General features: G+C 40.0%; 1 protein-coding gene across 1 annotated transcript; it reads right to left on the bottom strand.

Annotated features, from left to right (window-relative positions):
• Positions 1–4,494: 4,494 nt before the first annotated feature.
• tob1b (transducer of ERBB2, 1b) lies at positions 4,495–7,572 on the bottom strand. The gene is made up of 2 exons (XM_053512252.1): positions 7,323–7,572; positions 4,495–6,242 (listed from the first exon to the last, which is right to left on the bottom strand). The coding sequence occupies exon 2, from the start codon at positions 6,086–6,088 to the stop codon at positions 5,111–5,113; it is 978 nt and encodes a 325-aa protein (XP_053368227.1). The 5' UTR covers positions 6,089–6,242; positions 7,323–7,572; the 3' UTR covers positions 4,495–5,110.
• Between the last annotated feature and the right edge of the window lie 9,259 nt (positions 7,573–16,831).

Raw genomic sequence — 16,831 nt, 5'->3', positions numbered from 1 at the left:
CAGAGGTTGGACGGATGGGAATTTGCCATGGATAGGTATTTTGCGTGCTGTGAAATGCATAAAGTGCATTTTAAATAAAAATTATATATATATTTAGATAATTTATCCCTTAGACATACGTGTAATTTTTATGTTCTTAATTATATTCTTGTTTACTGTATGGATTTTAATAATTTCCCTCCATTTACTTAAAAATTTCACAATTGTTGAGATTATAAACATTATAATAAATGATCTGAGGTGTCAATACATTGAAAAAAACAACAACATGTAATGACTATAGTTATAAATAAAACTCTTTTTTTAATGCATTTTTAAATGTTTTCCTTACAGTTCTTGTTTTGCGGTTATCTGGAGGAAAAAAAAACACAATAGGCAGTACTGTCTTCAGTGCATCACTGACAGATCTGAATCTTCAAAGATATTACCTGAGAGTTTGGCCCTCGGCCTGTTATCTTCACCCATGCCAGAGTTGATATATATTCCTACTGGGTCTGATAGTGTGGGAAAAGTCATTGATTTTTCCATCTTACCTTGACCTTTACTGAAAGTCATGTAGCACATCAGTGAGCCTTTTAGTTTTATCTCTGCTGAATAATTTAAGTTGGGCAGGGTTCCTCTGAGTGCTGCACTGATTTTCCTACCTCTGTGGACTCTGATCTGACACTGAAGATGCACAGGCAGTTGTCTGCTTGCTGGGAGATCTTAGGACCAAGGTGCGAGGGTATGGGAAACGCAGAACGGGGGGAAGAACAACAACAACAGGACATCATAAGATCAGGGATTGAAGCACTTACAGCACTGAACTGTTTGTCGGTTTCCTTCACGTCATCAGACGTCTGACGGGGATTCCTTTAATCAGTGAGGAATTCTTTAGCGTTGACACACGGGGTGTTTCCATAAAAGGATTCCCGAAGAGTGCGAACACGTGGACGTTGTCAAAACAACCTTTTTGTTAGGCATTCCTGCTCTAACCAGTTACAGAAGATTAGCATGGAAATAAAAGACATATAAAAAGACATAAAAATTTCTTTATATATATATATATTTTTTTTTCTTTTAATCCTAATACAATCATCAATTTAAAATTAGCCTGACATAAGACCTAACCTAAGTACTACGTGAACTATACAATACAGCACACAGGCATAACAATTAAGTTTGAGAAGGGGGAAGAAAAAAATTCCCTGCATGGCCAGTCTTATCTTTGTTGAACAGAAGTGGCTAGATTAGAGGAGAAATTGTGTTCCAGCTTCCTATTATAAGAGCAGAGGTTTATGGGCGAGAGCTACAGGGAGCCCGCTGAGATTAAATTACACAGGGCGAGGAACATCAAATACTTCAGGGAGAGTGCGGAGAGGAATGGTCTCCGTTGCCACCCCGTACACTTCGAGAGAGAGAGAGAGAGGGAGAGAGAGGGACACGAGAACGGCAAGCAAAATCCATCAATACTGCTTCTGCTTGTGCTCGAGTCCTCCTCAGTGACAAATTACTCATTGTGCAGCGGGTTTTGTTGCAACGGAATCACTCAGCCATTGTGGGCTCTACCATTGTGTACCGTGTACGCCGAGTATGACGATGGGGTTGAACAAGAAAAAGGGGGATTTTCAGCAAGCCGGTGTGTGTTGTAAGTCTTCCCACCACACCTTGTGCTTCGAGCCCTCTACAGCGTGGGACGTAATGGAGTTCCTTGTGATTACATAATGAGTTGTTTTGTTATGTTATGAAAGATTGGGTTATATTTAGAAGTCGCACCGGTGCTGTTGCAATTAACTGACATTTCATAGGTCGAAGAACAGAAACCGTCGGTACAGCATTCCGGAACGGGGGAAAAACAAACAAACAAATAAAACGAAACAATAAAAACTTATGTTGTCATGTGAAAGTCACATGATATCTGGTAATGTTGTCAGGTGACTCCGATTACAAAAGACTAAACGTCAGGCACATTCGCGTGTCCTATAAATACTTATTAACCACGGCAAACCCGATTTTCAACACCTACAGTACACCTGCATGCCGAGCATTTTTGAAAGGACAACCAACCCCTGTACTGTAATGCTTTTCCACACCTCATTCCTCAGAAAGGTCAGAACAGTGAAGCTAGATGTCAGTGGCCTTTTTTTTCTTTCTTTCTTTCATTTGTGTCTCGACATGTCCTGAACAAGTCCAAACATGTCCCAACAGGTGTTTTTGTCTCACAATGCCAGGGCCGGCTAATGCGTAGAAATCTCAGTTTAACCCACAGACCCTGTCATATTCATATAGATCGGGTTGATTAAAATTATTATTTTATAGACCACAATAGCGCCTCAGCCTCTATACCGTATGTCTGCACTCATGAGATTCAACCACCCAAATGGAAAAGAAATGGAACCTATCACTCATGAAATCACTTCAGTATACACGCCGAGGCAGCGGTTTATAAGACACTTGAAAGGGTCAGAAACTTTCAACCCGCAGCATGACTTTCTGGTCGATGATTCATACCGAAAATAGCTTTTGTATCATACAACCTGCAGGGTCTTGTGATCGAAACCAGCGCATGTTGTGTCAAATATGCTCATTAGTTATGATGCGAGACTAACTGACGGTTATTAGTGATACTGATTATATATACACACAAAACTGTACCTTGGTTCACATTATCAGCTCGGTTTTTTGGGGGGGGAAGGGGGGGTTAAAATTTGAAAATAAAGGATTGGAAATAAAAACAAGGCGGCTTTATGAATGCTCTAATCTCAACTCACACCATAGGGGCTTAGACTCAGCTGGGAAAACAAAGCACACAATTTACGATTAATAGCATGCTTGGTATGTCCACAACAGTAACAAGCTCCTACAGATCTATAGAGGTTTCAACACGATAGAGCCCTACATGTGCAACCAAAAAAAAAAAAAAAGATTTTTAAAATTTATTATTCAACCCGAGTTAAGTCATGAAAAGGTTAATACATGTTTGAGCTTTATTAGGCCCACATGCTGGTGTTTACAGCTCACAAGTATCTCCCTCACTCACTCGCTCATCTTCTATACTGCTTCATCCTGTATTCAAGGTCGCGGGCTCACAAGTAAAATAAAATCCATTACTTTCTATCCCCATTTTGATTTATGTACAAATTCTATTTTCATTTACATTAACGCCATATATGTAAGACGCAAACTGGGGGCACTGGGGGCTCAGTGGTAGGTGTTTCGCCTGCCGTGTGGAAGGCGGTTGTTGAGCAGATATTCCACTGTGGTGACCCCTTGCTGGGAGCAGCCGAAGGACCAACAACAACATGCTATTTAAAAACTGATCTGGATTGAGATGTTTTTCTCTTTTCTGAAGTCATTTGAACCGAAAGGATGAAGGAACACTATTTGACCAACACTCAACTGTTGGGAATGTTCCTAACCCCTAAGTGCTAAATGTCCTACACTGATGTAACCTAGAACAAAATAAACACTTATGAGCTCATTCACATCACACTAGCAGTTGCTTCATTAGGCTTCAAGGTCCAAACACCATTTATTTCACACAAATCAATAAGTAGCAGTACAATCAATCAGAACAGCAAAAATAAACCATCTACTTCCGTTCTGAACAAAGTGGTACCAGTACACACACACACAGGTCTGACTCTACAGCAGAAACTTCCAAGTGAGGAATAGCTAATAACCTTCTGTTTGACAAATAGCTATTAGTAATAATACATTTTTTTATTTTTTTAATATGATCAATAGTTCATGCTCTGTATGGACTATTGATCCCTTTCTTGTTGGTAAAACAGGGACGATGTAGAAGATTGGACATCACAAAACCAGTCCTGTGTACAACTAATCTACATGCTGCTTTAGGTTCTGTTCTACTGACCACAAGGCAGAAAAGACAGGACTGGCAAAAAGACAGAAGGCATCAAATGACGCTCCTTGATCTTTCATGGTGCAGGCTTTGACTGTATTCTACCCCAAAATAAGTCATGAACGGAATACAAATTAAAGGTAGAAACATACAACATGATCTCTGGGCTATGATACCTTTTTAGAAAAAAAACACTCCATGGGTACTGAAGTGGTGGGGGGGGGGGGTTGAAGCAAATGAATCATCCTGAGAGCACTTTTTTTTTGACTAAAGTTGCTTTTATTGAAAAAGGCCAGGGTGCAAATATGAAAAAAATAAAGACAAGCATATATTTTTAAGCATTTTTAATACAAACTTAATATAAACTATTTCAGTCCCTCTTCACGTGTAAGACACTGACTCAAAATACTTTGTTATACCGTATTTCATCAAGTATTGCACAATGTAGGTACAAAATTAATATATATTTATGATTACATTGTCCTTAATATAGCAAAAATCTTCAACTCTTAACAGAAAATACAACTCTTGTGTTTCAAAAAAAGCAAATATTTCTACACTGAATTTCCAACACTAAAGTATATCCTGTACATATCTTCAGAATCTTTTGATCTATTTTAAAAGGTGGATTTCCTTAACAATTTTATTAAAAAAAAAAAAAAAAAAAAAAAGAAATAACAACAAAAATATATAACATAAAGCTGCTGCAGCCATCACAGATCACTGGAGTAGTAAAAAGATATAAATGCAATACCGTGTCATAGAAACAATATATACTCTGATACTTTACAAACTCTGTACTCAATTAAATTATACAATTAGAAAAAAAAGACCAAGTAACCCCAGATATATATTCATTAGTGCCAATTTCTTAAAAATCAGCCAAGTCTTAACCAACTTGAAAATACTGTAGGAGGCCAGGACTTGAAGCTAGTAGTTTTTTTTATATATATATTTTAGATTTTTTTTTTTAAAACAGTAAAAAATGTTGTGCTTTGTTGGCAAAAATAGGAAAAATGAAAATGATGTGAAGGTAACCAAGCTTGGACACATACAACAAGCTTTAGTAGAAACAAACTCAAGGGGGCACAGAAAGACAACACCCTTGGGCACATGCTCTTTTCTGTGACTAATCGTTGTTTTTTTTTTGTTTGTTTGTCTTTTGCTTTTTTGCTTCCACAGTTCTTATTATGTCCTTTGTTAGTGTGCGTCATTTTTATCTCCTTTACTTTGCCAACAATGATTCATAAATAAATTCTGGATTCATTAGTTAGCCATGACTGGCTGGAATTGCTGGTTAGAATACTGCATGTTGCTTAGGCTGAAGTTTAGACCATCCATGAGAGACTTGTCATTGAGGCTCCCATAGGCTGCAAACACATCAAAGGCATTGTTGTACTGCAGAGGGCTGAGGCTGAGCGGATTCTCATTGTTGAACAGCGTGCTTGAGCTGCCCTGGCTCTGGAGGTTAGGAAAAACGAACTCCTTGGCGTTAGGAGAGAGCGCAGAGGCCTTCGGCTGCGGCTGTCCTCCAAGACCAAGACTGTAGAGAGAATGCATGGAATTGGAAATGGCTTTATGCTTCAGTAGGCTGGTCACATTCAGGCCCAGGTTGGTGGGAGACGTGCGTGCCACCTTGCTACCACCACGGGTGCTGTTCTTCATTTTGGTGGAGCCGAACTTAGTGGCGGCGAAAGTGGCTGTGGTGAAAGTTAAAGGTTGACTGGAGCGTGGCATGAACGAAGGGCTGACAGAGGCAGACTGGCCAAACGGTGGTGACGGAGAGCTAGACTCAGACGAGACACCTACAGGGTCACTGATTGGCATGAACACCTGAGCATCCGGGTTAAAACTGTTCCTGATCTCCTTGTCCAACTCGGACCCGTTCTCACCTGTATCGTCCACGTAAAGCACCTTGATGGGTCCCTTCTCCCCAATCTGATAGGAGACCTCAAAAGGGTCGATCCACACACTGAGGTCCTGAGGCAAGTTGTTCCGGACATCTTCGATGTCAATCCCGCTCTCTTTGGCTGCTTCTTCAACTACAGTGTCAACCTTCTCCCCTACGTGTATGCACCTGAACCCAGACCCTTTGTATGGCTTGTCGGGGTACCAGTGACCTTCATATTTCTTTTTCAACTGACGCTCGAGCTCTTCACCGAAGATGTTCACCCGACGACGAGGGAGCTTGTTGTACAAATAGGATATGATGAAGTTGAGTGCGACTTGGATTTCAAGCTGCATAGCTGCTTCACAGTTGCAAGTGCCTTCGTGCCTTTGTGAGTCGCTCAAGCCGAGCGTTGCAAAAACCTCCTAGGCAGTAAGAGATCAGGTTGGACAAACAGGAGGCTGGCTGCTGGGAATAGCTTTCTCGTTCCACTGCGAGGTCTTCTCTAGCCTTAGGAAAGGAAAAAACAAGCAAGATGTTCAACTCGTGTGCCTTAAACTTATCGAATATAAAAAGGTTCATACCGATCACCGAGATTAGGTTCTGACTCGCAGAAGACTAATAAGCATGGCAATTTTTTTTTCTTTGCTTTCAGCTTCATAAAACCATAAGAAATTATATGTTACAATATATACACACAGGACACCTGATCGTAACTCTCTCTGATTTATTGTTTTTTTGTTTTTTTTTTAAATACAGCAGTGATCAGATTTCCAAAAATTTGCACCCCCTCCAAAAAATAAAAATATATTATTTAAAAAAAAAACAAAAAAATAAATACACAGGCGTGTTTACTGTGCTACATGACATTCAATAGCAGGATAATTTTCTTCACTTTGTCCTGGACATTTTGTCAGCTAAAGGGTTAAAACAACAAGCTCCTTGAGTGATTGATTATATAGGACATTTTATTTCTTCACGATGCGACACTTGGAGATGACATTGCGCAATAGCTGTAGAGATCAGGTTTCCTTCACATAGCAGCCAATAATATGGCGAAGTGAATGGGGTGTAGCTCCAACACACACACACACACACACGGGTTTACCAAATTAGTACAGTAGCCGTTTCTTCTAATGCAAACAGCTTACTACAGCACGGTTTTACCTTCCTATCCTGATCTAGACATTCTCTCCCTTTCTTCCTAATGATCTGATGTAAATTTAATCAAGATATTTTGGGATTTGTGTCATCCAATGCTTTAGGTTTTGCTCCTCTTTCTTTGAAGCTATTTTTACCCCTTTTGGATAAGATGTTCATGAAGCTGTCGCCGAGCCAAACACTTCTCACAGAACACTGGATCATCAACTTCAACCTCAAGCTAAACATCTTTATTTGCTAAAAAGGCTTTCAGGGAGGAAAATAACTAGCAAAGAGCTAACCAGAGCGCTGAAGCTCTCCCAGTCCTGCTAGTCAAACACACACGCAGAAGGAAATATATAACCTGACAACGGTTGCTACGCACTCGACGGACAGCTTGCTTGCTTTTCAGAAACGTTAGCAATAAAAAAAAAGAGAGCTGGTACTCACATGCACGCGCAGACCGGATGTAGTTACTGGCTTCCGCAATCTCCGTGGATACAAATCGTTATTCCAGTTTACAGTGCTAGTCTTTAGTGCTTTTTTGTTGTTGTTGTTGTTGTTGTTGTTGCTTGTTTTGTTTCCTCAGGTTTGGACGCTTCTTGAGAAGCACTCTGACTCCCTGACTGCCCGGGAGTTTTTACAACTCTGCCCTTTAAACCGCTCACACAGACGCTTTATAGCAAATCCTCCGCTGTGGTCCTGAGGTGGGCGGATACGCGGAATAACACAACCACGCCCCCGGAGCCAACACCGATTAGTTCGTTTTAGCTGCGTCACTACGGAGGCTTAAGCGCTCATTGGCTGTTTAGAGGCATGTAAAAAAAAAGATCACCATGGAGAACCCGTATTGTTTTTTTCGACCAATCAGAAACAAGTACATTAGTTCACAGTGGTCTCACGATTTTATAACGCTTCTTGTAGGTTAATGAAACACACTTGTTTATTTTAGCATCCTAAAGCGCATAGCGTGGTTTCAATAATAAACAATTTGAATTACTATGAGAATAACTAGTGTTTTGCAGCAGAAATTAAACGTGCTCGTGCCCTTGACTGTTTGGTCTGAGTGGGTGGGGGTGAGAAAGACTTTTAGCTATTGGTGGCTGGCTTCTCTGACGTCATGACGCGGCCCCGCCTTGTTTTGACAGGGGGAAACCATGGCTACGTCCCAACCCGCATATACCGTACTACATAGTATATATACCAGAAAAATACAGAAAGTGTATGAGGCATTATTTTTTATGTTAACCAATGAGGCAATATTTTTTATGTCAACCAATTCCCTTCAGTTTAATGTGTTGTTATACCTGTCAAGGTGTAATTACTTTATTGTTATCTGTTTATCCTTAGCTCCTGCACACATAAAGGGGAATTTAAAAGTAATAGGATATACTGAAGGCCTTGTAAAGAAAACACAATATGTGTACAAAATTATAAAGGGGTTTGGAAAACAGTAGACATTTTACTAAATATAATAATAAGACACACAGAGGGACTGAGAGAGGGAGACAGAAAGAGAGAGAGAGTGGCCAGGGAGTTGGAGAGAGAGAGAGAGACAGAAAGAAAGAGAGAGTGGACAGGGAGTTGAAGACAGAAAGACAGAAAGAGACAAAGAGAGAGACAGACAGACAGAGAGAGAGAGACAGAAAGAGAGAGGGGGCAGGGAGACAGAGAAAAAAATACAGAAAGAGAGGAGGAGACAGAGAGAGGGAGAGAGGGAGACAGAAAGAGAAAAAATAAATATTCCAGACTGAATTTTCTCTAAATTCACATACTTTAGATTTTCCACTTCTCTGGGGGACAAATCTTTAACTTAACATTAAAATGACAAAATAATCATACTGATCAGATTACTGATTTCAGACTAAACATATGTTATACTAGAACTAATAAACTGTGAAATTAAAGTTGGTGGAATCTCTGTTTTCAGTACTGTCGTTTCGAATAAATGTTGTATACGGACTGATTAAGCATTAAATAAACGCACCACAGAATCTCCTGCTTTCTTCAGTCTTCCCTGTGACTCGAGTGTTGTAATAGTGCAGAGCCGTAATCCAAGTAGGCCTTTGAACCCAGCAGCGCAGGCCTGGATCATTTGGTGGGGTTATAAATGTTCATAGTGCATAGAAGGAGGATCAAGCTGACGGTCTGTTTTATTTATCTGGGTACAAGTGGCTGCTGACAAAGTAAGCTAGTGACTTGATCCGTTTGCAACCTGTGTGTGAAACATAAAGCCCAGGCTGATTTATGAGGGTAGTCAGTTATCCTCAATGTACGGTGAGTAAATACATTCTTACTAATATATAATATTTTCATGAACACTATTTACCCATAATGACCTCCATTCAATATGAGTTGGCAGATTTTGAGATCATGCTTTTTGGGAACAGCTCATAACGTAGCAACCACAAACCTAATACAACTCAATACATAACAAACGTCTGCTCCACCCCTTTCTGACATACAGCACACCTGATCTCCAGCCTGTCATCTTTGTGTTACACCCTTGCCTTTCTCACTAAGCCACCACACCTGTCTTATCGTAAATTTGTACATTTAACTGGAGAATTCTGTACGTTTCTCTTGTTATTCTCTCATAAGAAGTGTATGAACTATATAACTAGATGAGCAAAAACAGGAGGAGAATCTCTAACATGTTTACAGTGAATATCAGTCATGGTGGGCAGAAACAACAGGTAGAGAAAGGTGAGATAGATTCCAGATTGGACCACAACAGGGGTGTGAGTGTCTTTAGTAGCAGGAGATCAGAAGACACCACATAAGCATTTCCAGCATGACACTGACTCATACAGTGGAGTCGTGCCAACGCAGATGGAACATGAAATTTAAAGGTGCCAGTATGTTGTGGCAAAATGCAGCAAAATTGCAACAAAAACGTGTTTGTTGTCACTGGCGTGATTAGTATTCTTTAATTTCATATGCAGATTACAAGCTTCAGCCTGTTTAGTGGGGAGACAGAAATCGAAACTGATTCAGTTTTAGTTCAGACATTTCGCAGTAATTCGCAGTTTAAATATGTCATGTTGATGAAGGTATTGGCACTGTTCCATGTCATGAGTTCAAAGTATTGATGCCAGTGAATTCACCGCTCAGCTGCCTCAGTAGAGAATATCAGATGTAGGAATTTGAATGGAATGAATTACGAAGCCGTCAGCTGTCAAACGCAAGGCATTGCAGAGATGAAGAAAAGCAACTTCGCTAGAAGACGTGTGAGTTTTAACAAGTTCTAAACAGATTTTCCTTAGGGCTGGGGTTAACTAATTAAAGAAGGGCCTTGCTTCACTTACAAGCCTCATCCAGATGCTTGCAATGTAATTAATGCAAAACAAATGCACTAGCTAGCTGCACAATGCACAAGGTTATTTTCTGTTTCTCACCTCCTTATTCTGTACCATATGTGGTAAGGGATAATCCTGTGCTGGTCCCTTTCCCCTGAGTTTAGTTTAGGGATGAGGATAGAGGCGATAAAATGACCTGTGTATTTGTATAATTATAGTGTATCCAGGATGTAGGTTTTACCTGATTAACAGTCAATGTGTTTCAACAGAGGTCCCACACCACCAGTTGAAATACACCATAGGGAAAGAGGAACTCTTATGACTCACTAGCTCCTACAAAAATAAAAATATAATACTTCCTGACAGCCCTTCTTCTGACATAAAAATGCCTTATATAAAAAAAACAAAAAGAAAAATTGGTCTGCTCATTCCATAAGACTTTTTTTGCTTCTAATTGTCATGTAGTGCTTTGTCTGATTAGTGTTCTGCAATATCCTCCCCACTGGTTTTCTCTGAGAGGCGTTTAAGTGAAACCAGGACTTTAGATTGTGCAGAAGAACATAACACTTATGAAAGTAAAAACTCCCTTTATTTCTCTATATAATCCCCTGCTGCACTAATGCACTTATCCCAGCGTTTCACTAGTGCTCGGATACCATTAAGGTGGGAAAGTAGAAAGTATACAAGAGCCGTGATCACGTCTGAAATGCTGGCTGCTACGCCTCTGAAACGCTGGCTTCCCAGGGACTCCTTTAACTCCTTTAAGTGAGGTCAGGACTGCATGGAGGATGTAGCAGTAACTCCCAGCCAAGTTCCTGTAATGTGCAAGTGGTTTTCATGAATGATTGTGTGTACAGTTCTCACAGACACTGACAGTTTACAGTGGGCTCCTCGGTCAGGATTCACGAATGTTTGGCATCTTTAAAACCATTTCACCATCCGAATGTGTTACTGTGGCTAAGAGTCTCATCACCGTACTGCGCTTCTGTAGTCTTCAGTCGGTTTTACACCTTCATTTAGATGACAAGTCCCGGTTTGAATTGAACACTATGCACCTGCAGTCTCTATGGACCTCCTTACCTTCTACAAAAAATGAAAATGTTGGGGGTTCAGATAAGTCAGTTCCATTATTCTGCTTAATGTGAGATCCTTCGTTCTAGATTACATCCTATTCCCTTTAGTGTGATTTTCCAAATTCTGGATGACTCTGCCTAGATAGTGTTTGTCCCTGAGAAAATTACCTTTAAAATGCAGACAGTTTTGGTTTTCCTCTGTATTTTATGCCCTCCAATGTATCCAGTTTGATCACATTTATTTCAGAAATGTAATGTAAGAGTATCTTGGAAATCCAGTTTATCGAACTCAATCTTGTTAAATAAAATGACATTAGTGACAAAACTTTGATGATTATGTCTGTGATTTTGTATTATAGTGTGTGTATAGTGTGTTTTAGCCGTTTGAGACACCATCATGACTCACAGAATGGCAGGATGTGGAAAATATCTTAATCCTAGCTTCCTAAAAAATGACTGATCTCATACACAGACATACATGCACACGACACACACACACACACACACACTACAATTACTGGAAAATGTGTACGCTTTACATGTTTGCTCAACTCTCACTGTAAGAGTACTGGATTTTTTTTTCCAAGAATTATGCATTATCATTTAGTTCACATTGTGGTCAATGTAGTAGTGTCAGTCTATTACAATACAAAACATCACAATGTCATTGTTTTGTCAGCCGTGGCATAAAAATGGACCGCATAGTTTAGCCACTTGTTCATATGTTTCACTTTATTCCTATTTAACTTCCTGTAAAGTTTCATCTTTTTATATGGAACAACTCATACCCAAGATTCTTTAGTCAGGGGTTTGGCGCTCCACCCCAAACCAGAAGCCACCCAGAACTCCAGCCTCAAAGTTCTTCACACTTCATTTATAGAATTCAACAAACCACTTAATTGAAGGCGCAGTCTGCGCTCGCAGATGTTTAGTGTGGGTTTGTTCAAGGTTTTTCAGCTTCACCTTCAAAGTGTGGCTCACGTCTTCAAAAGACGCAGTCTCTATGTCCTTGTTTTTAAAACTATCGGACAATTGAGTAGGCATACTGAATTGGCAAACATGCCATCTTACCTAAAGTCTATTTATTATGTGAGCCTGACGGGATTGTTTCTCTGTTTTAAAGCAGGTTCCATAAACACTCCAATGGTGCAAGTTGTGGTAAAATTGCTATTAAGTTTGAAGTACACTCAAGTGTTTACAGCTTCAGCAATACCAACAAGACCTTTTAGAAATGAGCCGCGTATCCATGGCAACTATCGATGGTGAAGATAATCTCAGTCCGCTCCACAGTGAAACAGAAAGGAAAACCTGGTCAATTGAACCAACCCCATTCGTCGCATAAATTAATCTTATTTGTTCTGTATACAGGGCAGAAGAAAAGAGCAGAAACAAAAGAAGCAGATGAGAAGTGTGTGCTGCCTGGAGATGAGTCACTGTGTTTTGCTTGTCACCTGGAGATAAAGTACGAAGCAGATGGAATATGACTATGATTTCAAACACAGACGTATTGTTTATTGAACAGGCAGAAAGAATGTGCGGTGTGAAAACACTCTCTTTCTCTCACACAATCACACACACACATACGCACGCACGCACACACACACACTCACATAGACTCACACCCCTACAGTGCACATACGATAATGCACACGCAGTGAGAAGAGAGGCCGAGCTAAATTTTATTTTGCTGACAGATGATTCCAGAAAATGTACGAGAAAGCTGATAGTGAGTAAAAAGCACAAAAAAGAACAGTAATGCTGTAATGGAGAGGACTTGTCCTACAGTCCGATTCAGCACCTTCATCTTCCCTCTCCGGAGATTAGATTGAAGACACAGGGCGACAGGACGACGCTTTTTAATTTTACACTTTTTATAACAGTTGCAAAAAGGAGGATGCTAAATGTGTTTATGTAACTACTGATTAGAAAATCTATGTAAATCTTTATGTGCATTGCCGTTAACAGCCCCAGAAATTTTGCATTCGCCAATCCTTTTTAAAAAGTGGGAAATCGTTCTGATTCTGCAGTACTAGAAGAATTAAAACTGAATCAGTAATCCAAGATGTTTACTTAGAAATCCAGCATTATGTATTGTACAGCGCCCGGCCAAGATATTTCAGCAAATTATCAGATGGCATCAATTAGGTGGCTTAGTGGTTAGCACTATCGCCTTGCTCCTCCAGAGTCCCGCCTTGGGGTCTGTGTGCATGGAGTTTGCATGTTCTCCTGTGCTTGGTGGGTTTCCTCCGGGTAATCCGGTTTCCTCCCACAAGATATGCCAATTAGGCTAATTTGGTGTTCCCACATTGCTCTTAGTTCAATTCAATTCAATTTTTTTTTGTATAGCGCTTCTAACAATTGACCTTGTTGCAAAGCAGCTTTACACAATCAAAAGAATTATGGAAGTTTGTATAAAATGTGAATGTGTACGAATCAAAATGATAAGATTGTCCCTGATGAGCAAGCCGAGGATGACGGCGAGAGTGGCAAGGAAAAACTCCCTGAGGTGGCAGTAGAAAGAAACCTTATGTGGAACCAGACTCAACAGTCTCATAGTGTGAGTGTGCAAATGTGTGTGCCCTGTGATGGACTGGCACCCTGTCCAGGATACCCCACTTCACACCCCAAGTTTCCTGGGAAAGGCTCTATATACAGCATAAAGTTATAGGAGATAAGTGAGTGAGTACATTTATTGGGATAAGAAGTGTCTGTTACATTATTAAAACCTGAAAAAAACATGAATGACCAGAGATCAGTTAAACGAGTTGCAAAAAAAAAATCTGCAGAAGAAATTTGAGCTGGGTCTAAAAGTAAGAGCGAGAACATTTTCATAGGAAATGTGATGAGAACTAACAGGATTGGGACTAAACTGCTGTGTGGCCATAAGAAAACCACTTGTTGTAAACAGTGTTTTCAGTTTGGACTTTGAAGCAATGAAAAAGGTCATTTGTTCTGATGAGCTCAGATTGACCCTATTCTAGAGTAATGGATGCGTCAGGGTAAGAAGGGAACTGCATAAAGCAATACATCCATCATAGTGGCCACTGTACATGAGCAATGGAGGCGGTTTTATGATCTGGGGTTGCTTCAGTTGGTCAGGTCTAGACTCAACAGGCAAAAACAAAAATTGAATAAAAATGAAGTCAGCTTATGACCTGAATGACCAGGTAATCACATCCAAGAGCTTTTTTTCCCAGATGGCACAGGCATATTCCAGGACTCAAATTGTGAAAGTGTGGTGCTGGGAGCATGAGGAATTGTTTTCACAAGCATGGTGTGTGCTGTAATCCAAGCTAAGAGTGGATGAACAAAACATTGATAATAGTGTGTGATTTCTTTTTCCATCCCGACAGTGTGCGCTTTGCCTCATAACGATTTCCAATTAGCAGCAAAAGTGTCTTGAATTAATCTTTATAGATATATAATGTAAATGAAGAAGGATTTCCAGACATCATAGTGACCTTTGTTAAAATGATTATTACACATGGAAGACATGAACAAATACATGCAAAGCATGTACACGGAAGATTAATGTAGTCATTGCTTTCTTTCTGAAAAGGTCAAGTGCTTGTTTTAATATCTACAGCGGACAAGCTGTAACGCAATGTAATATCATTCGAATTCGAAATGCAAGATACACATTTGATTATTGAGACGTTTCTAAATTGAGGGGCTCCTTTAATCCAAATGGCATCAAACCGAGCCAGGTTTCCCACGCACCACTTTTCAGAGAATCGTATTAATAGTCTGATCAGTGGTTTTGTTTGTGTGTGCAAAAACACTGAGTAAACCTACTAGAACATCACATTTCATGCTAGCTTTGATATTAACATGTTTTCCTCTTTGAGTGGCATTGGTCATACACAAGCGAACACATAACTCAGGTGCGAGATCAATTTGGAGAGTCTGATCGTGGTTACTAAGCACGTCCAGGGAGGTTATCTCCAGTTAGGCGTCCTGCAATCCACACCGCTCAGTTAATTATTAGTTCGCAGCCCTCAAACCTTAATCATGTACACATCCATGAACAAGAGTTGCAAATGACCTCCTTTATGGAATGGTGTCTAGTTGCATTTCTGAGCTGCACCTTGTTTTGTTTTGCTCTCGTTTTCAGAATGCCATTTTGGGTTGAATGCAGATGGTTGAGGGTTGAGAGACAGTAGAGTTTTTGATATTCTGTCCTTTTTTTTACTTCAGGCATGATGATGAGTAATAATGGTGTCTGTGTGTGTGTATGTGTTTGCAGGCATGTGAGTACAGGAGGCAGGAAAACTAATCACCCAGCCTCGGCACTGAGGAAAATGTCAATGTCATTTTGAGATTTATGAAGCATGGAAGGCAGCTCCGGGAGAACAATGTCCTCTCGGCTTCATCTGCACATTCAATTAGCCCCTTTTTTGTCTGGACTCGGCCTTATAAAACTGTTATTTCTGTTCGAGCAGGACATAAGGGCAGCATGTGCGTCGGAATGGTCCAACCCATGCACTGGCCGAGCAGGTTATGGAATTCCAGTGTCATTTTCTAAATGCGTTACAGGTTCATTGTCATTGTTATGTGTTTTCGTCAGATCGTCCCGCGTGAGCCGTATGATGTCGTCTTTTTTTGCTTGCCCTTTTTGTCTGCTGAACTTTTCAACTTTGCTTGCAATTAGGGATGAAAAATTGTTTCCATACACCATGCTATTTTATACATTCTAATTCGCTATCCCTCCTTTCTAAGTCTAAGTGCACTTCCCCTAAGCACGTTAGGAGTGGTCTAAGCTCTAAGAGCTGATCATCTGACTAAGAATGTCACAGAGATGTGCTGACTGGTCCCACGTCAACGTGAAAAGCTATTTATCACTAATAGGACAGACTCCAGAGGGAGGTCAAAGCAGCTTCCTTCCTTTATATTCATACTTACTTATAGCATAGCAACGCTCTGCTGTGGGTCAGCTGAAAGGAAACATGACACTTGGAAACCAACTAATCTTTTATTATTATTATCATTATCATTATTCAGAGATAAACTCTATGTATGTGCTATTTAAAATTGTCTATTTAGGTCCTTAACCTCGTCCATTCTGGCTAGATATCAGTGGTAACCTACTTCCATTTTTTTTTTTTTTTTGGATAAGTTTTATTTCAGTATTCGAGCAGCAACACACAGTCATCTGCTTTGAGTGAAGCCGTTGCGCTGAACAGTGCTACACTCGATATAAATATTTCAGCCTTGAAACAGAGAATGCAAAGTTTTCAGAGAGCCGAGGCATGTCAGGCTGATGTCTCTAGCCAAATCTACAGATGTGTTAGGACCTACATGTTTGCTGGTTTTGTTTTTTTGGTTTTGTTTTTAAAGAAATATGTATTATATACAGTGTTTCCCACTGTTATAAAGCACTGACACTGGAGACTTCTTCCACATGTCAAAGAATGAACTGCTTCCACAATGCTTTACTTTTTCAATGATTATATATAGAGCATTCACCATATAACACAACAAAAGCATTCATTTAGAGTACTGTGCAAAAGTCTTCGAGATACTCTCGTAAGTAGATAGATAAATAGATAGATAGATAGATAGATAGATAGATAGATAGATTTTTTAT

Source organism: Clarias gariepinus, chromosome 14 (assembly GCF_024256425.1).
Source record: "Clarias gariepinus isolate MV-2021 ecotype Netherlands chromosome 14, CGAR_prim_01v2, whole genome shotgun sequence".
Lineage (NCBI taxonomy): Eukaryota > Metazoa > Chordata > Actinopteri > Siluriformes > Clariidae > Clarias > Clarias gariepinus.
The sequence above is the reverse complement of the archived record's forward strand: the minus strand, read 5'-3'. Positions and strand labels throughout refer to the sequence as shown.